General features: G+C 52.9%; 9 protein-coding genes across 9 annotated transcripts; 4 read left to right on the top strand and 5 right to left on the bottom strand.

Moving 5' to 3' along the window:
* Positions 1-443: 443 nt before the first annotated feature.
* On the top strand, positions 444-3,043 carry CDEST_09039 (uncharacterized protein). Its single transcript, XM_062925198.1, has 4 exons — positions 444-1,535; positions 1,601-1,739; positions 1,799-1,981; positions 2,276-3,043. The coding sequence occupies exons 1-4, from the start codon at positions 530-532 to the stop codon at positions 2,670-2,672; spliced, it is 1,725 nt and encodes a 574-aa protein (XP_062781249.1). The 5' UTR covers positions 444-529; the 3' UTR covers positions 2,673-3,043.
* Positions 3,044-3,680: 637 nt separating this feature from the next.
* On the bottom strand, positions 3,681-4,070 carry CDEST_09038 (uncharacterized protein; the record flags this gene model as incomplete). Its single annotated transcript, XM_062925197.1, has 2 exons — positions 3,681-3,889; positions 3,956-4,070. 2 exons carry the CDS (start codon positions 4,068-4,070, stop codon positions 3,681-3,683), a joined length of 324 nt encoding a protein of 107 aa, XP_062781248.1.
* Positions 4,071-5,924: 1,854 nt separating this feature from the next.
* CDEST_09037 (Putative Zinc finger C2H2-type) lies at positions 5,925-6,582 on the top strand (the record flags this gene model as incomplete). Its single annotated transcript, XM_062925196.1, has 2 exons — positions 5,925-6,001; positions 6,027-6,582. 2 exons carry the CDS (start codon positions 5,925-5,927, stop codon positions 6,580-6,582), a joined length of 633 nt encoding a protein of 210 aa, XP_062781247.1.
* A 613-nt stretch (positions 6,583-7,195) lies between these two features.
* On the bottom strand, positions 7,196-11,093 carry CDEST_09036 (Putative quinoprotein amine dehydrogenase, beta chain). Its single transcript, XM_062925195.1, has 3 exons — positions 10,476-11,093; positions 7,705-10,407; positions 7,196-7,645 (listed from the first exon to the last, which is right to left on the bottom strand). Exons 1-3 carry the CDS (start codon positions 10,801-10,803, stop codon positions 7,551-7,553), a joined length of 3,126 nt encoding a protein of 1,041 aa, XP_062781246.1. The 5' UTR covers positions 10,804-11,093; the 3' UTR covers positions 7,196-7,550.
* A 495-nt stretch (positions 11,094-11,588) lies between these two features.
* On the top strand, positions 11,589-12,180 carry CDEST_09035 (Putative glutathione S-transferase, Thioredoxin-like superfamily, glutathione transferase family; the record flags this gene model as incomplete). The annotated part of the gene is made up of 3 exons (XM_062925194.1): positions 11,589-11,688; positions 11,751-11,934; positions 11,997-12,180. 3 exons carry the CDS (start codon positions 11,589-11,591, stop codon positions 12,178-12,180), a joined length of 468 nt encoding a protein of 155 aa, XP_062781245.1.
* A 2,151-nt stretch (positions 12,181-14,331) lies between these two features.
* CDEST_09034 (uncharacterized protein) lies at positions 14,332-16,014 on the bottom strand (the record flags this gene model as incomplete). Its single annotated transcript, XM_062925193.1, has 1 exon — positions 14,332-16,014. The coding sequence occupies exon 1, from the start codon at positions 15,895-15,897 to the stop codon at positions 14,332-14,334; it is 1,566 nt and encodes a 521-aa protein (XP_062781244.1). The 5' UTR covers positions 15,898-16,014.
* A 373-nt stretch (positions 16,015-16,387) lies between these two features.
* Positions 16,388-17,976, bottom strand: CDEST_09033 (uncharacterized protein). Its single transcript, XM_062925192.1, has 3 exons — positions 17,293-17,976; positions 16,845-17,231; positions 16,388-16,683 (listed from the first exon to the last, which is right to left on the bottom strand). The coding sequence occupies exons 1-3, from the start codon at positions 17,927-17,929 to the stop codon at positions 16,421-16,423; spliced, it is 1,287 nt and encodes a 428-aa protein (XP_062781243.1). The 5' UTR covers positions 17,930-17,976; the 3' UTR covers positions 16,388-16,420.
* An 813-nt stretch (positions 17,977-18,789) lies between these two features.
* CDEST_09032 (uncharacterized protein) lies at positions 18,790-19,976 on the bottom strand. The gene is made up of 2 exons (XM_062925191.1): positions 19,235-19,976; positions 18,790-19,125 (listed from the first exon to the last, which is right to left on the bottom strand). Exons 1-2 carry the CDS (start codon positions 19,869-19,871, stop codon positions 18,863-18,865), a joined length of 900 nt encoding a protein of 299 aa, XP_062781242.1. The 5' UTR covers positions 19,872-19,976; the 3' UTR covers positions 18,790-18,862.
* A 1,285-nt stretch (positions 19,977-21,261) lies between these two features.
* CDEST_09031 (Putative glycoside hydrolase family 71) lies at positions 21,262-25,049 on the top strand. The gene is made up of 3 exons (XM_062925190.1): positions 21,262-21,592; positions 21,648-24,092; positions 24,163-25,049. The coding sequence occupies exons 1-3, from the start codon at positions 21,512-21,514 to the stop codon at positions 24,754-24,756; spliced, it is 3,120 nt and encodes a 1,039-aa protein (XP_062781241.1). The 5' UTR covers positions 21,262-21,511; the 3' UTR covers positions 24,757-25,049.
* The last annotated feature ends 127 nt before the right edge of the window (positions 25,050-25,176 follow it).

Genomic DNA, 25,176 nt, shown 5'->3' with positions numbered 1-25,176 from the left:
AGATGTTTCAAATATGCCCGTGAAGAAAGACCATCAGAAGTGTTAGGTCCTGAACCGCTTCATTGCACAACATACGAAAGAGAGATTCCCCTCGTGTGTTTTATTGAATTCCATGGGGTAAACCTATCCTTAATCAGGTGCCTTGTCGTGTTGTATCGCCCTGTTAGTGATGCTCCGACTTGTCGGCGCCGGAGGCCGCATCTCACGCCGCAACCCGGCCGTGTCTGTGGGAGCCGCCCCCCGCTGTAACCCTATTGGCTCTCGTATTGCGCAAGCGCCGATATCATATCCGCCCTTTGGCCAAGAAAGATAAGGAATATGTAAAGGCACCAGAGGCCTTAGCTTATTGTTGGATAGATAAGAATATAGTTTGATGGGCCTTATCATCCGTACCCCAAGCATGGCGTGCTGCCGCCTGCACATGATTTGACGTACGGATACTAATAACTGAGTTCTCGACGTCGTCCGAGGAGCCAGCCGTTTTGACTTTACATACATTCGGCCTTCTGTTCGACTCTGGAGTAACGTCATGCCCTCTTCTCGACCCTTTCGACCTCGACGCCAAACCCCACGGGTGTCCAAAGCATGCCACCATTGCCGCGCCGGCAAGGTCAAATGTGATGGAGCCAAGCCTCAGTGCGGCACTTGCACTCGCCAGTCTCGAGAATGCGAGTACACCACCGTCGATGGTCGGAAGACCCGCCACTCGGAAGCCGAGTTTCTTGCCCTGAGGAACCGGATCGCTTTTCTCGAGTCACGGCTGACAGCGAGCCAACCCATTCCGTCGAAAGAGGGCCATGACACGCAACTAGTAACTCACAGCGGCTGTAATACACCACAACCTCCCTGCCGAGAAGAAGATGTTGCTGCGCTAGAGGCCAACGACGAGCAGAGGGCATGGGCCATTGGAACAAATGGCGCCGATAACGTTGTTGGCGTTCTCAGAACCCCCGAGTACTGGCAAATTGACGAACTGTTCCCAGGCCTGACCCCGACGGCGCACTCGGAATCGTCACTCCTTCAAGTCTTCGTCTCTATTCTCGGAAGTTTCTGGAATGACAGAACTAGCGGGAAGAGGCTCTACGTTGGTCCAACCAGCAACCTGCACCTCTCAGAAGCTCCCGCCCCTCCCATCGTACCATCCTCGTGGCTCCAAAGAGTCGTGAGACCGCCTCTTGCCTCCTGTGGAGCAGCACTGCCAGAGGATGAGCTTCTGAACTGCTACTGGGTCCATGTCAACCCCCACTTTCAACTATACAGCTCGGAGCATGAGATCAAGAATCACATGCGTCGCAACCCTCTTTTGCGTACATCGGTACTCGCTGTGGGCGGCCTCTTTCTTGAAGCAGGGGATGCGGATTCGGATGAGCGCAGCCTCGTTCGGGACTCGTACATCGAACGCTGCGTCGAAAGGTTTACCAGACTGAGCGGTGAAGCAATCGAGGTTGTCTCGCTGTCCAACGTTCAAGCCTTCCTGCTTCGATCGTATCTGGCTACGATGATGGGGAGACTCGAGTCGGCAACGATATTTCTTGGTAATGAAGAACCCCCCGTGTTTCCTAGCTTCGGATTCTTTTCCTGACGCATGCCCTTTTTCTAGGGATCGCCTGCAACATGGCCAAGATTATGGGCCTCCACGTCAACCCGGATTCATTGCGTGGCGGCGACCAGCCCATGCCACCTACACCGATCGATAGCGACAGAAAACGGACATTTTGGGCTTGCTTCCGGATGGATAGGTCCGCGGTCACACACACTGTACCAAAGTGAGCATCAGAGCTGATATCCCATGTAACAGATGCTTGGCGATACTCGAAGGCCGTGCCGTGCTGATGGCAGCATGCGATATATCGGTAGAACCACCGCTCCGGGAAGCACTGAACACGTACAAAAGCCCAGGCGCTGCGACAGTAACGCCAGAGGTACTTTACGCGTTCCACATTGACCTAGCCGACTTGCAGGATAAGTGCTTGGGTAAAATGTAAGTACACCCTCACCGGGACAAGCTCCATCCAAAGAATGCCGAGGAAGTCCTAATACCAATATACCGTCTGATGTAGATACTCCTTCACCTCGATGTCGTGTGTTGAGGACGGCATCACGGAAGGGAATCTACGTTACGTATCATGGCTTAGGTCCCTGCCGCCCGCTTTGCGAGACACAAAAAGGTCGGAGCACTGTAGTCCAAGTCTTCTTTCGCTTCAGTAAGTATGCGTTGAACATGTATTATTACTCTACGAACCTCGGTTTCATGAGCTGACGCGGTTTCCCCAAGCTTGTGCTATCACACGGGCCTGCTTCTCCTACACCGGCCCGCGTTGAAAAGCACCGGTCATCGAGACGACCATCTGGCAAACAGCCGTTGCTCGGAGTCGGCATCGGCCATAGCCGGGCTCCTGAAGGCCTACAGCGACCAGTTCGCCAACTCGGTGGCCGACTCCATGGTCGTGCACGCGGCCTTCACGGGCGCTCTCGCCCAAATGGTCCTGCTCGAGCACCCGGATATCGCCTCCTACTACAAGACCACCAGGGCGTTGAAGACCATCGTCGACTTCCTCGTCTGGGTCGGGCCTCGGTCCGAGTACGCACGCAACGTCTACAACGACCTCCGCCAGTTCGCCCTCAAGTGGTCGATAAAACCGGCGAACTCGCCAACGTTTTGGCAAACCTAGAATGTGCTGGTAGGTTCTACACCGCCGCCAGTAACTGGAGACCTGTGCCTGCGTCGTAAACTTCATCTCCAGTTGATGAAATCAGGCTTTGAGGGCGGATTGCTTAGCATGTGGTACACGCAAACGCCGAGGACCAAGGCCATTATACCACGTGTGTGTATGTTAGAAACGATGTTGCGCTTAATCCGTAGTGCCTCTGAGTCCAAGTATCCCCCTCTTGACTCGACTGGTAGCTGCGCTAGCACCAACTATAATTAGGTTCCTAGGAACGACGGTGGGAAAAGACCCTTTTCTGATCAGAGTGGGCAAGTGTCAACCCACCTTATTCCAGGAGAGTACATTACATTGCCTAAGTGTGAGCCCAAGACTCCATTACACCAGCCAACCCTTCAATCTGGCAAGAGAGGAGATGACACCGGAAACTCAATTTTACACTTCTACAACTCGAACTTCAATCGTCCATTATTATTCTAATTGTATAACTGATAGGTAATGTCGTAATTTCGAGGTCATGAACCTCGCCATCCCTTGCACTTATCATATTGTACCCATCGACCATGACGCTCCGTGCTTTCCGTCCTCCAATGAATGCACTGTATCGTCGCATCTGGTATCAGATTAGTTCTGGATACGTGAGCAGGGAGTAGGGCAGCAAAGGCTCACCAACGTATATAGTTGCCTAGCGCGAGACACACACTCATATCTTCATGCCATACCTGGCTTCGGTTCGGACACCTTGCCGACCTTCTCGGTCATATTGAAGGTCCACAACGTCAGTGATATGCCGGAAGCGTGGCATGCAGCGTGTTGCCCGCGCTCAGTTTCAGAGCCGCCTCGAGAGCAGCATTGCTGTCTTGAATCTTGTACATTGGCGGAGTCCTTCCTATTATTATATTGATGGTGGTAAGGCTGCCGGTACACCCTATCTCACCTCGTGTCAGCAACTGTCCTCTGCCATAAGCGCATGGTACCGCCAGTATCGTCATTGGATCTATAGACCTACCATGTCTATTGTTTCGCCGCGGCGGCATCTACATCCTCGCTCATTCGGGGCGACACGTAGACAGACGCATGGGACGAGGCCACCAACGTTTCCATTGTGTGCTGTCGCTGTTCGCGGCGCCGTTGGATGCCCAAGGGGAAAGTCTGGACTCTCTGAGGGGGTAAGCCAAGGCGTGAATTCCCATACCAGGACTGGTGCTGCTCGAGGTCGCGTTCTGTGTGTATAAGACAAAGTGAGCAGGCCGACGTCGACCGGCGGCGCGATGAGAGGCATACCATACCTTTAGCACGTTTGCGGAAGCAGTTCTGGATGATACCAACCATGGCCAAGGTAGTTGCTATAATGCCGAAGACGATGCTGCAGACGACTTCTGCCGATGGCGCCTCTGAGCCCATGGTGAACCGTGTCGTGACTGGAGCTGAGTTATGGTTGTAAGCGGGTCAAGTTGGTAGTGATGCAGAGCGGGCCCAGCATGTTGTATCTCGCACCGTCGCCGGCAGGGCCTTATATGTATTCATGGCGAGATTGTCTTTCGCGTCTTGGGCGGCCAGGCGAGGGAGCCAGTGCAATGCAAATGGCTTCTTGCCACGATGGTGGATGAGGAATGCGATGCGGTGGAGGGAGCAGCTGCTGGCTAATCTTCCGCGTTGAGCCAGTGCTGTAAGTGCCAAGCGAGCCAGTGTTCTGTATACAGACGGGAAACCTGGGACGCTTTGTATGGAGCCAGTGCCGGTGTGCCAGGTACGGCGGTGTGCCAGTGTGATGCCGAGGAGCGGAGAGGGGGGGATGGGCTCTGGAGGATCTTTGTGCTGAGCCAGTGCTGCCGGGGTGCCCAGCAATTGGCTGAGCGTCCTCCATCCGTATTGGGCCAGTGCTGTACAGTGGAGCGGGGGGTCAGTGTAGCGGGGGTCATGACTGAGCCAGTGCACAAGTTGACAAGGCTGCGCGCGCATTTCTCCCGAGCAAGGTTGATGACGCAAAGCAAAGAAAACCCAATAGCAATGACATTTGCATCATTTTTCGGCTGGCAGGGCAAGGCGAGGAGCCGGGCCAGTGCAGCGGCTTACGCCCGGTCGGGGGGAAAGGGGGGGAACGGCAATGGGGTCGAAGTCGGTTGAGATAGGTATGTATGCATACAACATGTCCGAACGAACCAAGATCAGGGCATTCTCCCCCCCCCCCCCCCCCGCGCAAAGGGGCCAGTGCAAACCATCACGTCCGTCTTGGGTGTGTTTTTTCTTCTTTTTTTTTTTTGCCGCGTCCAGAGACGCTGCCATGAGAAGAGGCAGTGCAGATCGAAGGGTGAGCCAGTGCTAAAGGCCGCAAAGATTCGGCAGGCCCTGGAAGCCGGGTGGGTGAGCCAGTGCAGGCGCCAAGAGGGCCAGTGTAAACGCCAAGGGAGCCCGTTGCAAATGAAACATGCATACAAGCCATCATCCATCCAAGGTGAGAGAGAGCAGCCTGCCTTGTGGTGTGTCTGTTGAGCCAGTGCAAAGACCGATACGATGATTCAGGAAACCAGGCAAATGAGTGAGTGAGCCAGTGCAAACAACGCCAAGCGAGCCAGTGCAATCAGCTGGCAGGTAGGGACGGGTATTGCACTGGCTCACCCCTCAGGCGAGCGATAGAGCCAGTGCAGGGCCGGAAAGTGGATCAACGGGCCATGGAAGACCCGTCGGGTTGAGCCAGTGCAGGACGGAACGAACCTGACAGGCAGGCAGACAGCGTGTTGGTGGTGAGGTAGGTTGCCTCGCAGCCGCCGTGTGTGGGTGGCTTGGGCGTGCTAGCGTCGTATGGAACAGCACTCAGTACCGGCTCTACGCCTACCTACCTATCGACGGGAGGCCACGCGGATGCCCGGAGTGGGGCTGTGCACCACCGTCTGCGTCGCAGCTCCTTCTTCTCCCTCGGTGACGGTAAGCACATATAATAAAAGGTCCCCGGTGCCGGCAACGGATGGCCTCCGCCTGGTTCCCAATTCAGTCCGTAGCAAAATCACCACCATATCGACAGCGTTCTGCGCATCCGACTTGGGGTCTTCATACACAACACTACACTACACTACAACCCTACCCAGAAACGCCAAATAGCGGAGCACGCCGCCGCTTACACGACTCCTCATCAGCCGTTGTTATCCTCGGCGTTCAGCCTTATACCTAAAGCGAACTACATTACAAACCAACAACCACACGGCATTGGTAGGGAGGGCCCAGCGCGCACATTTCCCACGCTGTAAAAAAATCACAATCATGCTGACCTTCCTCCTTCAGAAGCCGCCTACCCCCAGCGGCAGCAGAATCAACAGACGCCTCCGCAAATTGTCCGGGTGTGATCCGCATCATTGCCCGCAGGGCTGCAACCACGCCAAACCCCTCACGAATACCGTCGACTACCCCAGACCAGAGCTTCGGTCGGAGAGCCATGCACACCAGTGACAGTCGCAGAATCCAGAAGCATCCCGCCAAGTTCCAGTGCACCCTCTGTCCCAAGCGGTTCACAAGGGCGTTCTCATTGCGGAGCCACCTCCGGACGCACACAGAAGAGCGTCCTTTCGTATGCTCGATATGCGGGAAGGCATTTACGAGGAATCACGATAGGAAGACCCACGAGGGGCTCCATTCGGGGGAGAAGAAGTTCGTGTGCAAGGGTGACCTGCGCGCCGGCGGCCAGTGGGGTTGCGGCCGACGGTTTGCGCGCGCCAGCAACCTTGGGAGGCACTTCCGCTCCGAGTGCGGCAGGATCTGTATCAAGCCGCTCTTGGACGAAGAAATGGCGGATCGCAAGGCGGCTTGGGAGCGGGAGCGGATGGAGGCTTGGGAGCGTAGGGCGACGACGGCTTTGGAGCCATCGTCACAGGCGGCTGCAATCTGGCCCGCATACGGGCCACAACATCGTGCTGCGAGTTGAACCCCTGGTGTATTAGACCGCTCCTTGAAGAGCCTGGCCCACCCATAGCCTTTCATTTCACGTTGCCGTTTGTATAAGCTTTAATTCTCATTCTCAAAACTGTCGCCTTACTTTCGTTACCTTTACTTGTTGCCGGCTTCGGTCCACATCTTCGTTGAGCCACTTCCATCCGGAACTCTTAGCATATGTCTCTCGAAAGGCAACTTTACCGCCCGACAACAGTTCAAAAAGAGCTCAGTTAAAGAACGAGAAAGAGTTCAATGCTTGTGAGTCAGTGAGATAACAAACTTGGACGTTGTGCCTCGAACCAGAGCCTCGGAGACAATGTTCATCCGCGCCCCGCTGTCATAAGCTCACCTCGAATCATCTATGCCCGCGTCAACCTCATCCATTTTACCTCACCAATCCCTCCGCAACCTCACATCGCCATTTCTTCCTGAACCCAACAACCCCCCTCCCTAAAAACAATAAATAAATAAAAACCCTACAATAGGCCGCAATCCAGATCACAAGATCCTTCGCCGCTGCTTCGAGCTTGCGCAAGAAGCCCTCGAAACAGGCGACGATCCCTGAAGCGGATGCTTGAACGTATGAAGAATCACAACGCAAGCAGCACAAGACATCCCCATCACATCCATCTAGTCGATAGAGCATCTCCATACGCTCAAACACCATTAGAAAATATGTTTCACCAGCCGGAAGCTCTATCTACCTTCGCCACAAGTGACAAGACCACAGCGGTCCGCGTCAAAGACAACCCTGCCCCTTGAAGCAAATCCCTTGGCCTCGTTGCGTACGCCGACTCCGAAATCCGCCTCCCCCGCCCAGCAACAACCGCACCTTTCCAATCCTTTCGCTCTCCATCAAATCAAGTACCAGAAGGTATACTATACAGCGGTAGCCTCATTAATACACTAGTCAACCCTCCTGCAAACTGAGAGTCGTGGCCCTCGCCCATCAAAACACGTTCATGGCTCAACCTCCATCGCGCCCTCACTCTCCAAGTTAAGATCGAGCACACGCGCGTATTGGATTGTGAGCCGTTGGAGCTCACGGAATTTGCCTACCGCGTCATGTGTTAGTGAAGCCGTCACCGTAAATCCCCATGGAAACACCACTTACCGAGAATCATGACGACACCCTTCAGGAGCTCCTTGCGGTCCCAGCCACAAATCTCGTCTTCCTGGCTGAACCATCCTCGGCCGTTGTCGCTCGCCTTGTCGGTCTTGTCCCTGAGGATGCCGCCGAGTAGACTGTTGAGCAGCTCCTCGACCTTGCCACGGTGGCCCTCGGCACCCAGGCGCTTGGCGTACATGAACAGGTAGAGGCGGAACTCGTCCCTCGCGTCCAAGTGGAGAGCAGCGGCGATACGGTTCTCCAAGTGGGCAATGCTGACCGTCGACTCGAAGCCCTCGAAGCCGTCCTTGCCCAGCAGCAGCTTGACTATGCGCTGCAGCGTGTAGGCCCGGCCCTTGAGTAAGAACTCGTTCGTCGTGTGACGCTCAAGGTATGGGATGATGCCGGCCGAGACGTTGGCAGTGCTCTCGTCCTTGGGCTTGGCCGGTGTCACCGGTCCCACAGCGGTCGACTGCAGAGCACTGATGGACGAGTCGTTGCTGTTCCAGTACTGAGAACCGACGGCCCACCATGCTTCGCTGACGCGCTGCCACGAGAACATGTCGCGGGTGTAGTAATACCCATCACCGTTCGTTAGCGTCACCACGATGTGGCCCGTCGAGTTCAGCTGCGCCGAGGTGATACCGGGGCCCGGCGTCGTAGTGTTGAGGTTCAGCGTCGTCGTTGCGAGCTCGAGTACGGGACCGAGCGAGACTGGCGGGTGCAGTGCTGCCTGTTTCTGGAGGTCCCAGACATGGCATAGACCAACCGCGTTGATGCAGAGCAAGTAGCTATTCCGACACTCCAAGATAACAGGTTGCGATTCCATAATGATGGGGTTCATCAGCCGCCGGCCAGCGGGCGTCCACGTGTAGATGCTTCCGTCTTCACAGGCTGCCGCCCAGAACTGCTTGTTACCTGTCACGAGGATGACGGCCCTCGGCAGATAGTCTTGCCAGAGCAGTGTTCCGCGCTTAGTCGCAGAGATGGATGAGGGATCTCGGATCTGGACCGGGTTCCGGGCCTCGAGGATGATGTTCTCGGGCACTTTGGAGGCCTCGTCCGTGCTGCTTTCGGGAAGCAGCACGCCCCGTTCCAATGGCCGCACGATCTGAGATCGGACCTTGGGCACGCCCAGCCGAATCTGCGCAAAGGCGATGGAGGGGTTAAGAACCGCGGGGCGAAGATACTCGGGCGTCGGCACTACGCCGTGCGCAACCGGCACGACGGACGCTTGCTCGACTCCGTCGACACCATTAAGGACGACTGGGGTAGGGTCTGTCGCCTGTCGCTTCGATCCATGGTCGTCTTCCTCCTCGCCCTCGATGACTTGCGCCTTGCGCTTGTTGCCAAGCAACATGGCGGCGACGCCACCCTTGGGAAGTCCCTCAAACGGCCGGTCGAGGTCCAAAATCGCCTGCGGGGCGTCGTTCTGCGCCGCCTTCGCGGTTGATGTGGATCCAACTAGCTGCGTCTGGGGAAGAGACGACTGGCCGGTGCCCGAAGACGATACCAGGAGCGGCGCGACGCGTTTCCTGCCGTCCTTGCCGACCGTCACTCGAGACTTGAGCTCCTTGACTCGTTCCGCCGACTTGTCGCCACTCTCTTCCGCCGTCTTCTCCTTCTCCTTTTCCTTATCCTTCTCGGGCTCGACGTTGCCGTTGGTCGCTCGTGGTGTCGACGTTCCTGTTCCGTTGCCAACCGTTTTCGTCCCGTTGGTGGCTGGTGTCGGTCCCTTGGACGAACCCGCGTCGCCCATCAATGCGCCCATCCTCGATTCGGCGGCGCGGGATTCGCCAGCTTTGCTTTGGTTCTCGAGATTGAGACCCTCGATGTCCTCGGCGATACCCATGCCCTTGCGCGACGCACCGTACTTTTGTAATGCCTTGTCGTTCTCGTCCGCGTTGGCAACCCATCCCAGCTCCCCGTGGTCAAACTTGATGCCGAGGAGTGAACCGTCTAGACTCGATGCGAAAATGGTAGTTCCGTCCGGTGACCAGGCCAAGTCGGAGATGGATTTGCTGGCGACGTCTTGCAGGATCACGACGGGACGCGATGTGTTCGTGTTCCAGATGCTCAGGGTCTTGTCTTGGCCAGCCGAGGCAATGACGGTGACGAGCGCGTTGTTCTCAGGTTGCTCCGCCGGGTTCTCGGTATGAAACAGCCGTGGAGAAAACATGCAAACTTCGGTAGGCCCCTCGTGGCCGATCAGGTTGATTTCGCTGTCCCACCGCGTGCGCTCTATGATGGCAACAGAGCTCACGGGGCCGTTGACGGCGTTGGGCGCAGCAATGTGGTTACCATCGGGAGACCACGAACACCTGCGGAAGTATGTCGTCAAAGGGGAACTTTTGAAGGGGGCGCTGATAGTCGTCTCCAGCACAAAGTTGTTAACCATGTCGTGTTGTGTCGCGTTCGGCGCGGGAGGGGTAAAGCGGAATATCTTGATGGTTCGGTCGTCGCTTGCCGTTGCAAAAAACTTGTTGGCGGGGTCAAAGGTGATGCCCTTGACGTGACTGGAGTGGACGGTGATGGTCTTGAGCTTCTCGAAGCTGTGTCCCGACCAGACGACGATCTTGGAGTCCAGGCCGACCGAGACCAGTATTGACGAGTCATAGGACCAGGCGAGGTCTTGGACGTCGTTCTCGTGCCCGACGAGCCGCTTGTATGTCTTCCAGTTTTCGATGGGTGGAGGATCGGCACCGAGTCCTGTTCCCGGGGAGTTAGCAAACCAGCGTGTCGAATCGCAAACGAGTGCTGGCAGGGCGCATGATTACCAAAAGAAGCCACCGGGGGGCTCTTGTCGAGGTGGTAGACGCAGATGAGCTTGTCGTCGGCACCGGACGCGAGGTATCGGCTGTTTGGAGAGAAGCGAACGGAGTGGATGGTGCCGAGATGATGGCTCATGTGGCAAAGCTGTCGCGGCTTGCCTTCCGCCTCTCCATTGGCGTCGCCATAGATGGCCTCGGTCGACCATACTCGCACATGGCCATCGCCGCCGGCCGTCGCGAGTCGCTTGCCGTCCGAGGACACATGGCAGCTGTAGACTTCGAAATCCTTCTGCTCGCCGCTATGGCTCAGCCATGTTGGCTTAATGACGCGCATCGCGGATGGCCTCGGGTCATTTAGACCAGGTTGGCGGCCGGGGAGGAGGAAAGGGAGAGGTCTCTCGTCTCAATGGGAGGTAGGGGTGGGGGGATCGATTTGTTGAAGCTGTAGTCGATTGGGTGGTTGTTTCGATCAATGCGCAATTGCGGCTGATGGATATAAAGCCAAGGAGAGAAAAGGATAAAAGGGGATGGGCGATGATGACGAAGGCGCACCAAACGGAGAACCGGGAGAGAGAGAAAGAAACTTGGGGTTGATTGAATTCCAAGAAAACGCGTTTTGCGGAGCCCCAGACGCCTCACAATTCGCGTCCCAAAGCTTCCAGGTGCTGCATGCGCTAAATGGGCGGCCAATTGGGGCCGTAACTGGGCGGGCGCCGCCAACCCAAGCTGCCGCACGGGCAATCTGGTTCGGTCACATGGACGGAACTAGTATTGTTCCGAACCTTATCGACAGATAAGAGCATGGCTGAGGTAATAAGGTCCCGGACCTCCGACTTTTACTTTTTTTGGGCCGGGAGCATCGGTACATTCTGTGGGGACTCTGCTCGGGGACAATCCGGCCGTCGGTCCGGGTTAGTCGCCGTTACCCACCATGTCAAGATAGTTAGCCCAACTCGGTAATGATGTTCATCCTTAATTCTCCCATAAGGAACGGACAAACTGACAAACCACCTATAATACTAAAACTTCTCCAATTCGTCAGCAATAACCCTGTGTCCTTGCCAATGATGACTGCGCTGGAACCATTTCAAGCCCGCTGCGTAATACTGACATCGTTAAATGCTTCCCAAGATGTCGTCTGGGGATATGAAAACTTCAGCATCTGATTTGAACTATCCCGCATCATTCACCGATCTCAACCCCAACGGTCGAGTTCCCGGTGCGTCCCAAGTGCTCCCCGGCGTGGCCATCTTGGGGCAGAAGAAGCTGATATCAAGGCAGTCATCGAGGATCCTAACCGGGATCTCGTGCTTTGGGAGTCCGGTGCCGTGCTCATGTATCTCGTCCAAGAATACGACAAGAATCACACCTTGACATACGCAGAAGGAAATGAGGTTCATCACATTAACCAATGGCTCTACTTCCAAACCAGTGGTCAGGGTCCTTATTACGGCCAAGCTGCATGGTACGTCTCCGCGCCCCCTCGACTCGATGTTGGCCCCCCCTTGCAAACGTCGATTTCTGCAGGTTCAAGGTTCTCCATCCCGAGCGCGTCCAGTCTGCCATTGACCGGTACGTGAACGAGATCAGGCGCGTATTGGGCGTGTTGGACGGAGCTCTGGAGGGCAGGGAGTGGCTAGTCGGCGACAAGATGACGTTTGCCGACATGGCTTTCGTGCCTTACAACAGCATCTTGTTCTTTTGTTTTTGAATGCCGGCCGGAGGACGTCCTTAAGGATTTCCCCAATGTTGCTGCTTGGCATCAACGCATGACGTCGACGGATTCGTGGAAGAAGGTTGAGGAGTTGAAGGACACCATTGAGATCAACGTGTAAACTTGTTGTCGAGGAAATCTGCCACCAGCGTCTACAGGGACCGCAATTTTTTTGGTCCTGTTATACTTCAACTTTCTCTCGCGGAGGTTCCGATGATGCTGCTGGGGGATGGGCATATTCATCGTCCTGTGGGCCGTCGTGTCTGTCGTGAAGGCAGTGGCGCTCTGCATCTTCATTGAGAAGCTCTAGGATCCAGCCGGCAAAGGAGGCTTCTGCCTTCTCCTCGCGCACATGGGCCTCGCGCCAGGTCACGGTATCACGGACCTCATCATCCTCTTCAGGCCAGTCCCGCTAATCGTGAAGCTCAGGACCACGCGAAAGAGGAAGACGCTCATCATCTCGTCGTTCGCGGTGAGAGGAGCGTAAGTAATTTCGGCCGTCCTTCTTCGGTTCTCAAGTGGTTGAAATGTGAAATGTGAAATGTGGTTTACAGCGTTTGCATAATCAAGGCTGCCCGTTTGGGTCATAGGCGGCAGCAGTAGAGGTTTTGTTCCTAGGTTCCCTCGTATCCTGACAGTTTCCACTGGGCATCGTTAACCTAGGGAAAATAACAGGGGATAATATTCCCGGCGCGATGCTCACCGTAATGGAGGTCACCATTGGCAATGTCGCACATTCGGCCTCGATCTATCGCCCCTGGCTGCTCTATATCAGTGGAACGGGCAAGCCGGACTCTGGCGCAACTGGCCGCAACAAAGATGTTTTGGTAGGTAACTTCGCCTTGGGACATAAATTGAGGTCAAAAGCAGCCAGAGGCCCGCCTATGGATCCTCTGGGTGGGCATACGACAGATCGATTACAGCCATCGACGAGTTCGAGCTGAGCACACATCACAAGGTGCACGGCAGCTGGCGTCAGATTTCTCACACGCCTGAGCGAGACACAGATCATTTGTTTCCCCAAGGGTCGAGATGTTGAAATTCTATTCTCACGGAACGCCAGGGCATCTTGGCCATCATGCACGTCGCCCTTGGCGAGTGTGATTCCGCCCGACGCCAACCAGAAGTACCCCCAAAGTCCGCCAATAGTCCGCTACATCGGCCGGGCGATATAAGGACCCTGGGCCAACCGCTAGACCTTGTCCATACTGGGGACCACGAGAGAGTCTTTTCGAGATTACCTACATGAACACAAAGCTGCCCGGATACATGTACCTGCCGGGACCCAATCTTACACAAGTGAACTGTCTGGATTGGTGTAAAAAAGCTTATCGTGGTTCAATAGTAGCCTATAAGTGTTGCGCAGAAGGAGTATTAAGCGAAGATTCTTTGTGAAAGACCAAATCCACCCACTCAATTTCTCCTACTCCAGCGAGCGGAATCAGAAGTCCACCCCCTTCCCCCCCCCCCCACCCACAAGAGTAACCCCGAATAACACAATCCAGGCCACCCTAACCTGGCTTCACCGAAATCAAAGTGAGCGCAAGGTTACAGCCCGGTCGAATGTTGAACATGACGAATGGGCTTGCGGTTATCTGTCTGACCAAGATTCCATACACTACGGAGGCCACTGTCTGCGTCGTCTCCCGTTCTAGTGTAAGTTCTGAAATAATCAATTCTCATAGGGAAGGTAATCAAAGAACTTAACCCGCTAATCTGACGACTACCCTTTACGAATGCAATATTGGACAAAGTGGAAGCGGCTATTGGACGTCTCACGACAAAGTCCACGAAAACCGCAACGAGTGGTCAAGTCAGGTTCCTGTATTTTAACGTGAATGACCTGAAATCTTCTCGACTTAGCTCACCACAAGTTCCATCACAGTTTACAGGACCAACGTGATAGAAGGTTTAGACTCAATTGTGGCTACCGGTCTAACGTCGTTTACGGCAGCCAGAACGTTGCAATAATGGACAGATTATCAATACTGAGCCAAATGAGGTTTAAGAAGCCACTAGTCTAACCATATGTTTATCATTGTGTACGATGGCTTGGATAGATACCCCAGCAGGTTTACATTCTTCAAGAAGTCAATACCACTGACCTCTGTTTATATATCTATAAAAGTAGTTACAATCATCAATCAGTTACTTAGAGCCAGGAACAACTTCCTCATCATCATCATATAACCTAATACCGTCTTCCTCGCGTGCTTTCTGTCTCATCTCCTCGCTAGAGGATATCAGCAACTGCCACCTAGCTGCATTGACTTTGCCAGCGCGCCAATAAACGCCACCGTCCGGGTTGGAGCTTTCCAAGACAAACGGAAGCTCATATATTCCCTGGTCCAACAAAATCGTCGTAGGCTCTTTGTCGCGGACCGCCGCATCTTCACACTGGGAATCCGTCCGCATGAAGACGATGTCAATTCCCAGCTCCTTAGATCGCTTCTCCAGATAGTCAACATAGTAATTCCTGTTGAAATCCTTTGGCCAACTATGAGCCTGTTCCTGTCGTGCCTGATCCCATAGCTCTGCGCAAGGCTGTGGCGCAAGAGCGTCCCATAGCACCCTGTAATCTCCCGCAATGCATGCCATCGCCACCTGTAGCTTCATATCCGGCCGGCGACGAACGAGCTCCTTCAACGTCTCCGCCGCCGGGATCAACGGCCACCAGATCAAAGCGGGCATTTCAAGTCCGGCTGGACCAGCAGGCGGGATGTTTGAGAGGTCGTTGACCATAATGAAGCGCGCGAGGGCAGCGGTCTTGATGGAGCGGCGGTGCCGGCTGGTATCTTGAAGCCACCACCACTTTGCAAAGGTGGTGTTATGATAAATGCCACGGATTACGGCTGCTTCTTCGTCATGGAGCATCTGCGGGCGGCGTAATCGTACGTAGCGGTCAAGGTTTCCCTCGTAGGCTGCCATGAGGATCAACGGGTTCTTCTTAATAGTCGGTAAGTGAGAGAGAAGTGGCGTGTAGAATAGTTCGATATGGTTGGGGGGAAGTTCCTGGATGTGGGGGTCTTCTGATGAGACCTCATCGATGTTGTAGTCTTCGGCAATGTTGAAACAATGACTACCCCATTCTTCGTACATATCAGGCCCAAACCGGATATCCAATGTTCCTCGTACAGCTGTGTCGCCGTTTGTGAACGCAGGAGAGGGTGGGTTGTCAAGATTACAAGACCGGGTGTAATCATTTAGAATTGAGTAGCAACAAGGTTGGCGCATGATGGTATCGAATATATCCTTGGATCGTGCAGAGCTTTCTCTAGCTTCCTCGGCAATAGAGACCTCGGGCAGCAGGCCCAATTCGTGATAGAGCGCGTTGTAGCCTGCAACTGCGCACGCCCGGCCGACCAGATAGCGCATATCAGGGTAGCGCTTCGCCAGATCGCGGTAGGTCTCTTCGCTTGCTACATCGGGATACCAGATACAGTACGGCTTATCCTCGTCGTTCGTTATCTTGGGGACAGAATTACTCATGATAAGCCGCGCGTTACGTGCGCGAGCGAAAGCTCTGTCCTCTGAGTCTGCGCAGAGTTTCTGAACAGCATCTGAGGTCGCAAACGCTTCATTACGCCGAATTCCGTGTATCACGCATGCCGAGAGCCAGTGGTCAAATTTGGACGGCAGGCGGTGGCCACGGAGTGCGTCCCGGTGGTCATCACCGGGCGGCGAGGGTCGTACTGAGAAGGCTAGTTCAGTCATGAATCTACCCAGAATCTTGGACAATGTTTGCTTTCGAACAGAGAATAAAACAGCACTCGCATAGAGCGAGGAAAATCAAGACAAGAGAAAGAAGAAGTGAGTCGATTAATTTTGCAGGGCGGCTGAGTTTGGCGGGAATGAAATGCGGAAATTAGCACAATATGTACTTCCAGCCATGGATATGGATGGATACATGAGGTACTTGGGCGTACATAGTAATGCATCCATCACATGCACGTACACCCTGGCCGAGTTCCTCCAGACTAATGCATATGATCCCTGCCGACCTCGAGCCCCTGTAAGCATATCTCATAGCGCAAGGCAAGGGTCTCCCGCTAACACCGAGAACCTGCGCTCACACTGTACCAGACATGTTTAATCATTGTGGAGGTATACTTGAAATTATTGAAAATCAGGACTAGGTGGTGCGCTTATTAGCAGATCGAATTGTCCAATGCTCGGGAGTGTTCAATCTTGCAAGCTTTTATTCAAACAGCTTCATCACTGTTGTAACCCATTCCATTCAGCAGACTTGACAAACACTATCGGGGCAGTATCCATGGCTACAAGTAAAAGCACATAAGTTTACGAAGTACTCGTAGTCGTAACTGTCCTTATCCAAAGCCGATCCTGGGCATCCCTGCACGCCCGATCGCGTGGGTATTGCCGCCGCCGCCGAAGCAGACTTCGTGCAGACGCATGCATATTTTTCGCAACGGTCATAGTCGCAGCTGAAGGAGCAAAGCCCTGTTAATCCTCCAGAAACGCCAGTTTCTGCAGTGCCACCTATAAAGAAGCCGGTCAGTGGCTGGTGTTGCCTGGAAGACTTTGCCACATTTCTAAGGCGTAAAGTCATGCCCAAAAACTGACAAACAAGCGAGAAGAAGGAAGAGGGCTTGTGTCGAGTTTCAGCAACAGTTGTACGCTGAATGAAATGGAAAACATACCTATGCAATACGATGCAGATGTAGTAGTCGCCGCCTTCGATGAGGAAAGGGTCGGGTTGGTGCTCGCAGTGACAGCAAAAGTGGATGTACTGGCGTCGCTTGGAACCGAAGAGCTGGTGGTTCTGCTGGTAGTCGTTGGCGTCGGCAAAACGGCCCAGGCAGGACGCAAGCATGCCAGTTCTGCCACTGGCTCGGCGGAGTTGCTGGCATCGGCGCTGTGACCAAACACTGTCACAACAACATACGTCCGGTTCGACGCAGCATAGTATGACGTCTGGTTGTAAGGGTCACTGAATCCGGTGCCAATCATCCAGGATTGCTGAGCAACTTCGTCGACAGTGAAGATCTTGGAGACCGCAGTATCCGCAAGATATGACGCGTCCCACCCTGTTCGATGACAAATGTTAGACTACTGCTTGTTACGAATCGGGGATTGCGCGAGCCAAACCTAGCACGTCTGCTGTTACGAGGCCTAACGCATCGCGGCAGCTTGGAGTGATGAGTTCGAGGGCATTGCCACCGCACATGGAGCCCGTCTCGCTCTCAAAAGAGCCCCATTTCTTGACGAAACTGCTCTTCAGGTCTTGTTGGCATTGCGTTGGAAGAAACGAGCAGTCATGCTCAACCTCCTGGGTGGGATCTGGAACCGTGCTGACATAGTAGTGCTGGCAGATGTACCATGAAGAGTGCATCTTCGCTGGAAAGCCATCGCTGTCCATCAACGACGGTGGGGCTCCGTATGAAATGGATGCCACATTGGTCTTGACGTCTTCCGTAGTTACTGAGCTTGGAAAAGCCAATTCATCAGCAATACGCAAGTGCGCCGAGAACCCAGACAAAGGCGTCCCAGGATAAGGCTTTGTCCAGTCAAAGCCTGAGTAGGAGGCCACATCTGAGCGATTTGGGGATTTGAAGGCGTCACGTAAAGTAGGCCAAGAGAACTCTACTACGTTGGATACGCTGGCGACATATGGCGTGTTGTCAAGATAAATGTAAGATGTGTCTTGTGCCGTCTCGGCATTGACGAAGAGAAAGCTTAACGCCAAAGCGCAAAAGCCGATGGCAACAGTATCGTGCCTCATCATTGAGCCGTCTTTCTTTTTTGGCCCGTTTGCCACAAAGGGTATGAGGGGAGGATTAGGGGAATGGAGTAGAGTGGGAAAGTTGGGCAACCAACTTGCAGCTCCTGATATCTAAAAGTCAATGGTCAAAAAGACTTCTGGAATTTGCCGAGATATCCAAGATCCTGGCAGGCTGGGCGTGCAAACCAACAGAAATAATCAGGGTGGGTTGTTCGAGCGACAGGGGTAAGCTCTGCCCCGCCACCTGATAAGAACAACCAACTGAGTTGAATTTCTTTCTGTCCAAATTGTGGAGCAAGCCGTATGGCGCCATGCACGTAGGCCGTCACCTACCTCAACTGGATAGTGTTTTGAGTCAGTAACATTCATTGATGTCCTGTGACAGAAAGGCTCGCTCACGGACGTTATACTCAATACAGGGGCTTGGTGTGTCAATACATGCAAGGCTGCGGCGTTGCTAGATTATGGAGATTGTTGACCAGGTCGTATGATGACCGACGCATGGCCGAGTCCCCATCGTATCAGCCGAGACATTTATCTGTCTTAAGTCTGGGTCGTAGTTGATCATGACAGTGTCCGATGTAAGTCTGAGAGTGCTTAGTGGAAGCTACGTCACTTCGGTGTTTGCGAGAGCATGGCAGCTTGAGATATGGTCTTGTTTCGCCTTTGACTTCATGTTCAACGCGGGATTTTTAGTTGATTTAGTCGGCAAATTTGCCAGATCAATAATCGAACAGCCATCAAGAGAAATTTGCGTGGTTCTGTTACCATCAAGGATGAATTAAGCGTCTGCTAGTAATCGCCCACTCTCCGCTTCACGTTGCTAACACACAAGTCCCAATCATTTCTAGAAAATACCACCTGATTCCTGAAATCGTAAATAGCTCTTCACATATAGTGCGTTTCGACCAGTAGTATCGCCAATGCTATGAGAAATCAACAAATGATATGCTCCGTTGCCCTCAAACAATTCTCCCACACGGTTAGTACCGAGCGATGCTTTGTCGCCGGTGATTCCGTTACAGGTTGGTTTCCGAAAGTGGTTTCTCCGTAGAAATGTACATGTTCCACGAATTTCTTCTTCCAAAGGTTCGTTGTTTCATGTTCCATGCCGACAGCGATTCTAATTGCGGCCTCAGACTCCGGGTCCTGCAGAGTACGGCGGAGGTTGACAACCTCAAACGGCTCGGAAGGTTTGCCTACTGCTGTGTCAGTGTAATCGAACCTCTGGTAGGGAAGTGTTTTGGTTAAATAGGTCAACCACAATTAGACAAAAAGGGACGAAATGGAACAAAGATTGAAGCTGACCTGGATTCGCCACAATGTCGGTATGGATTACCACGTTGGGGAAAAGACCTCTGAGTTCACGGCCCAAATATCTATCCTGAAGAAACTCTGCTCTTCGGAGAGATACGATCTTTTCACCGATGGTGTCCAATTTTCTGAGCTCGTCCAGTATTTCAAAGTCGTTCATACTGTCGCGAGCTTTGCGTATCATAGCTCCCAGACTGTCGATGTAGACATGATACTTGGGAACTTTATTCACATTCCAGGACGCGGCTGCCCATTCAACCATCATTTCGTTCTTCATGGCTGAGTACCATATGTTGGTAGCGGTCTTCTCCACGTCATCCTCTAGCTGAGGTATCTCCGGGTGTCCTGCCATGTTGTTGAGAGCCCATTGGAACTCGTTCCAGGTCATCATGCCGTCCTTGAGTGAGCCTCTATTTCCATTGTTGATTGCAGTCATGTACCTTCTGTCCATTGGAACTGTCGGGTCAAGTTGTCGAAGAATGTATGGCTGGGTGGGGCCTTCGAACTTGAAAGCAAGCTGGTAGGCATAGTAGAGCCATATCTTCTCGTAGGCAGCAGAGAAACTCTTGCTGGCGGCGAAGACAGCAAAGTGAGACACCAAAAGCAAGATACACGAGATTCGAAGCCACATGGTAAAGATGCGTCTTAGAATTTCTTGAGCATATAGCAGTAGTGAGAGGAATGAAAAACAAAGCTGAGAAGAAATCAGTGTGTGGACGATAGCAGAGTGGCAAGTGAGCGAGCCAATGGACTACTGACTTGGGCGAAAGACAGATGAATGAAAGTAGGAAGATATTGCTTCAACAGCTCAGCTCAGACCATATTCCAAGGATTTGAAGCCCAATGTTACAGATAAAGGATCCAACAGATGTGAAATGTCAGTCATGTCTTCGGAGTCGCCCGTATCACACGGCCAAGTAGTGTCAATGCCCCTTGTTGGCAATGCTCCCAGATTTGCTACATAATTTCACACAATGAATCCTTGTCGCGGCAACTCAAGCACTCTGCCAAAGCTATGGATATTCAGGCATCCGTTAAACACGTTGCTTGAGATCCTCACTGTCCCGCACTACCTGCGTTGCGAAATTAGGCCGTGTGGTCCTGCGTGGTATTGGAGCATTCGCTCAAGTAGGCAGGTAATTCTCAATGTTCCAACCTTTCAGAAGCGAAGACCCCACTAGGCGGAATTGCAGGTTGATGATTAAGACGGCGTACTCATTGAAGCAGGAACCTCGACCGATTGGCGGCCGTGATTGGAGCTTGTTTCCACCTAGTATGGCACATAAAGGTACATTCGTGAAGACTACAGTCGTCAAAAAACTTGATTAGGCCCGTTCGAGGTGTGCCAAGCCGGGACACGGTTGCTTTGCCTCGCCTGAACTAGGGCGAAAGCGGGCTTGCAAAGCTTGTTGGTTGTTTCTGTTGTTAAATTGACTGTGGTCCTCCAACCCGCCATATTCACATTAAACAAGCATTAAGACCCTGGCACCCTGGCCAGTGGGGGAAAAACTCCAGTAAGATTCAAGGCTTGGCACAAGATCTCGGCCCGCTGTCCCACAGATATTGCCATTTAGTGTCTTTTCGAATTAACGCTTCCAACACCAACATCGTGGAGCTCACATCGTGGAGCTCACATCGCGTGAAGAATAACAGCGGCGCAGCATCTTGTTTCCGCATTCACCAGCGGCACAGCATGATAACAATATACCAATATGCTCATGAAATGACGAATCATGTCAAATACCCTGTCGCGGACTTATTTCGGTCTCAATGTTGGTATCAGTGTATCCCAAGAGGCTTTAGGTCTGACAGGGTATTGGTGGAAAAAATACCGGCTTAAGGAGCTGTACAGAAAACGCATCGTCGTATCTTTGTCCGATTCCTAACCGAGAGATCATGCAATGGAGGGTTCTATCCGGATGTCCGCAAAAACGTAGTCGGGCTGTAATTCCCATGACACCACCATAGGATTCAACGGACCGGAACTCGGCAAAATGTTAACGGGATAATTCCGAAGTCAAAAACGCAATTACTTAGCAAGCTTTATGTGACATTTTTTGGTTTCCGATCTACGCGAGCTAACCATGATGGTGCGTCCTACTCTTTAACATTTTCATATCCGTCAACATATTGCAAAGAGCCATCTTTACTTTTTTCTATTCTTATGCGTTACCGCCAACCATACCATTTTCACTGTCACTCTTTCTTCTTGGATTTTCTTAAGTCAAACCTTTCTTGGGCGCCTGTGCGTACCATAACCATACTATTACAATGAGAGCATTGTTATATGTGGCTGTAGCAGCGGCTGCCATAGCTCAAGCCCAGGCAAAGGCTGTTTTTGCACATTTCATGGTAAATCTCTGGCGATGCATTTGGCATAAATTTCTAGCTAACATGAGACATACAGGTTGGCAACACAGAGAATTACACATCCGCCGATTGGGAAGATGACATGCGTCTGGCCAAAAGGGCCCATATCGACGCGTTTGCCCTCAACATGGCCCACGGGGAGGCTGTCAACGAAGGCGCACTAGTGGCCGCCTTTTCAGCCGCATCTTCTATAGGCATCCAGCTTTTCTTTTCGTTCGACTATGCTGGGAACGGACCTTGGCCTCAAGACACAGTCGTCCAGTATATCAACCAGTTCGCCTCCAGCAGCACGTACTTTCATTACAACAACAAACCATTTGTCTCGACCTTTGAAGGTCCTGATAATGCCAACGACTGGATTACTATCAAGGCTCAGACAGGGTGCTTCTTCATGCCAGATTGGTCTTCTCTCGGCGCTAAGAAGGCTATGGCCGCCGGTGGAGGTGTCGCTGACGGTCTCTTCTCCTGGGCGGCTTGGCCCTGGGGCTACTGGGACTCATGGACGTATTCCGACGCTTCGTATCGCGACTACTTAGGTGGAAAGCCTTATATGATGCCCATCTCGCCGTGGTTCTACACCAATCTGCCGGGTTATAACAAAAACTGGTTGTGGCGTGGAGACCATATTTGGGGTGACCGCTGGTTCCAAGCATCATGGTGGCAGCCAGAGTTTATCGAGATCATCTCTTGGAACGACTTTGGAGAGTCTCACTATATCGGCCCCGTCAGAGAACATGCAATGGGCGCTTTCGAGGTTGGGAAGGCTCCGTACAACTACGGCACCCTTCCACACGACGGGTGGAGAGATATTCTGCCTTTCGTCATCGACATGTACAAGAAGAACTCCAGCACCATTGACTACGAGCGCGCTGTGGTCTGGTACAAGCTCGTTCCTGCCATTGCCGGAACAGCGATTTGCGACAGAAACGGCACCGTGGCTAACACGGCATCACAGTTGCAGATTGAATACCTGCCCGATGAAGTCCTGGATGACAAAATATTTTTTATCGCGCTCCTCGGTAAGAAGTCTAAGGTTGAGTGCATCATTGGTGGCGTTTCTGTGGAAGGCATCTTCTACCAAGGCCCAGAGGGCGACGGCGCCGGCATGTACCTCGGCGAGTGCAGTCCTAGGAATTATGAGGGGACCGTGGAAGTAAGAATCACCAGGCCCGGAGAACTAACCTTGCAACTCTTTGGCGAGGATGTTTCCTATGACTGCTCGCGTTGGAACGGTTTCAGCAACTTCAATGCCTATGTCATGAGCGGGATAGATCCCAGCTCCTTTTCGGCAGAAGCAGACGACTATTCCGAGCTAGCTTGCGTCAATGGTACAGGAATGCCAAAGGCCGATACACTTTGCCAATTTACTTGCTCTCTCGATTATTGCCCGCCAGGCGCGTGCGTTTGTACGAGGTTTGGAAAAAAGCCTGTCAGGCCGAAATCCACGGGCGTAAAGGGGTACCCCGTCGCCAAACTCGACGCAAGTTTCGGTGGTCTTTGCTCCTTCGCCTGCGACTACGGCTTCTGCCCCGAGAGTTACTGCACAACTACGGAAGTTGCACTGCCCGTCTGGCCGGAGTCCCTGTTTGACCCGCCATATTGCACAGAGGGCAAGTCGTTCGATGGGACATTCGACGAACTCTGCCAGTTCAGTTGCGCTCACGGGTTTTGTCCCATTGGAGTGTGCCGCTGCCTCGCTACGGGATTTCTCAACCTGCTAGATCCCAATACCACGTCCACTGCGGGCACTTTGGCAGGCATCAATGACTACGGCCTGTGCAATTACGCTTGTTCTCGCGGTTTCTGCCCTAGCAATGTCTGCTTCGAAGACACGGACCTGGCGGAGATTGGCTACGGACCGTACTACGACCCAGTCGAGGACGAATACTTTGACAACGATGACCCAGGTGACTTGACGTGTCAAGTGTCTCTGGCTCCCAAGAACCTCGATGATATGGTCAAGGCGGTTGACGATGCTAGCATACCTTCCATTTGCTGGAACCAATGGGCCCTCAATATTTTATTCAACACACTCCTAGACTTCAACGATGAGTTCACCGCAAGCGCAAAGGGTTATGATAATCTGTTCGATGCCTATGATGGATGGGTCAAGGACAGTGTCGGGGCACAGCTTGAATCTTTCATGGCCATTGACACGGGCAAGGGAAACCAGTACTTTGACTGTGTGCTCACCCTCGACCTTCACAAGTACGACAAAATGGGCTGCCAGTACCTTGGTCTGAATAAGCTCGAGGAAGGAGCTTGGACAATTGAGTACACGCTGCGGGATTCTGACGGCTTCTACGCTGCTGTACTCGATCAATTGGGTATAGAGAAGGACTGGATTGCCTTCGGTCCCATTGACCTCCCATCCGGGTGCCGCGATGCGGGCTCCGACAAACCAGTGGGCGGTGGCGGGCGACCTTGTATCAAACTGACGCACAAGAAGATCAACGCCCCTATTTCGGTCAGTAAGGATAAGGTATGGCAGAACAAACATCTCCCGCGCCGGTTGTAAAGACTCGCTAACCACAGGCTCCTTTTTCGCGTAGATCAAAGTACCTAACCCTAAGGAAGTCATCCAAGCAGCCATGCCCAATATGACAGCACTTGCAGACTCGCTGATGGTGGCACAAGTCGACCTGACGCTGCACACGAACGAGGCGGACGGCGGCGACATCGTCACGGCGGCAAGCATGCCCATATTCATGCTGGAGCAGGCTATCCGCAGTATGGATAACATCAAAGAAATCGGCGGGAAGATCATCGAGGAAAACAAGAAGAGGCTCATCCTTGAAATCCTGAGCATTGTCCTGATTGCAATCCCTTTCATCGGCGAGGCTGGAGGCGCCCTGTTCGGCGGAGTAGTCATGGTCTCCCGTATTGCGGCCCTAATCGACGTTGCCGGCTCTACGGCCCTCACCGCGTACGACATTGTCCAGGATCCGTCTTCGGCACCCTTTGCAATCTTGGGCTTGTTGGTAGGCGGGTTCGGCGGCGGCGTCAGGTCAGAGAAGGAGGCCTTTGGCGAGGCAGCTAAGGCTCGCAAGGGATTGTCTGCTTCTGACATTGCCAAGTTTGGAGATGACTTTGTGGCGAAGGACTCAAAGGTGCAGAAGATTGTAAACGGTTGCCTGAGGGCATAGACACGAGACGGCACTGGGCTCTTTCATGGCCGCTAGGCGACTTGAGTTCTTTTCCGCGGGCACATAATAGAGAGTACCAATACAGCTATTGAAGTAGATGAGTGTCGCCAAGGATTCTTGCCCATTTGAAATGAAGATTCCTAAAGGAATTTTGTCTGAGGCGATGCTGGGATATGGTGAAATCAATTTGACGAAGCAGCTCTGAATGAAAAACACGGGCCAGTGTCAGGTCCATTGAGGTTTTGCTGCCTAGTTCCAAAATAGTTTTATCGTTGTTGTTTTTACTTGCAATCACTCGAGCTATAATGTCTTTATTTTTATTTATTTTAAGGATAACTTATATTTCCTTTAGAATAGAAACTTTATAATCTATTCTTTTACTAAAAGCATTAGCTTTGCTATTATTAGTTTCTTTTCTAT

This window comes from Colletotrichum destructivum, chromosome 5, assembly GCF_034447905.1.
Source record: "Colletotrichum destructivum chromosome 5, complete sequence".
NCBI lineage: Eukaryota > Fungi > Ascomycota > Sordariomycetes > Glomerellales > Glomerellaceae > Colletotrichum > Colletotrichum destructivum.
The sequence above is the reverse complement of the archived record's forward strand: the minus strand, read 5'-3'. Positions and strand labels throughout refer to the sequence as shown.

Excerpts from the sequence above, each read along its gene's own strand:
- CDEST_09039 (XM_062925198.1), top strand. The coding sequence starts at position 530 with ATGCCCTCTTCTCGACCCTTTCGACCTCGACGCCAAACCCCACGGGTG. Across the intron at positions 1,740-1,798 it reads GCTTGCTTCCGGATGGATAG|ATGCTTGGCGATACTCGAAG; the intron begins GTCCGCGGTCAC and ends CCCATGTAACAG. Across the intron at positions 1,982-2,275 it reads GATAAGTGCTTGGGTAAAAT|CTTGTGCTATCACACGGGCC; the intron begins GTAAGTACACCC and ends GGTTTCCCCAAG.
- CDEST_09036 (XM_062925195.1), bottom strand. The coding sequence starts at position 10,803 with ATGCGCGTCATTAAGCCAACATGGCTGAGCCATAGCGGCGAGCAGAAG. Across the intron at positions 10,408-10,475 it reads CCCCCCGGTGGCTTCTTTTG|GACTCGGTGCCGATCCTCCA; the intron begins GTAATCATGCGC and ends CCCCGGGAACAG. Across the intron at positions 7,646-7,704 it reads GGGTGTCGTCATGATTCTCG|GCAAATTCCGTGAGCTCCAA; the intron begins GTAAGTGGTGTT and ends ATGACGCGGTAG.
- CDEST_09033 (XM_062925192.1), bottom strand. The coding sequence starts at position 17,929 with ATGATGAGGCACGATACTGTTGCCATCGGCTTTTGCGCTTTGGCGTTA. Across the intron at positions 17,232-17,292 it reads CGTAACAGCAGACGTGCTAG|GGTGGGACGCGTCATATCTT; the intron begins GTTTGGCTCGCG and ends GTCATCGAACAG. Across the intron at positions 16,684-16,844 it reads ATCTGCATCGTATTGCATAG|GTGGCACTGCAGAAACTGGC; the intron begins GTATGTTTTCCA and ends GCTTCTTTATAG.
- CDEST_09032 (XM_062925191.1), bottom strand. The coding sequence starts at position 19,871 with ATGTGGCTTCGAATCTCGTGTATCTTGCTTTTGGTGTCTCACTTTGCT. Across the intron at positions 19,126-19,234 it reads CGACATTGTGGCGAATCCAG|GCAAACCTTCCGAGCCGTTT; the intron begins GTCAGCTTCAAT and ends ACACAGCAGTAG.
- CDEST_09031 (XM_062925190.1), top strand. The coding sequence starts at position 21,512 with ATGAGAGCATTGTTATATGTGGCTGTAGCAGCGGCTGCCATAGCTCAA. Across the intron at positions 21,593-21,647 it reads CTGTTTTTGCACATTTCATG|GTTGGCAACACAGAGAATTA; the intron begins GTAAATCTCTGG and ends TGAGACATACAG. Across the intron at positions 24,093-24,162 it reads TTTCGGTCAGTAAGGATAAG|ATCAAAGTACCTAACCCTAA; the intron begins GTATGGCAGAAC and ends TTTTTCGCGTAG.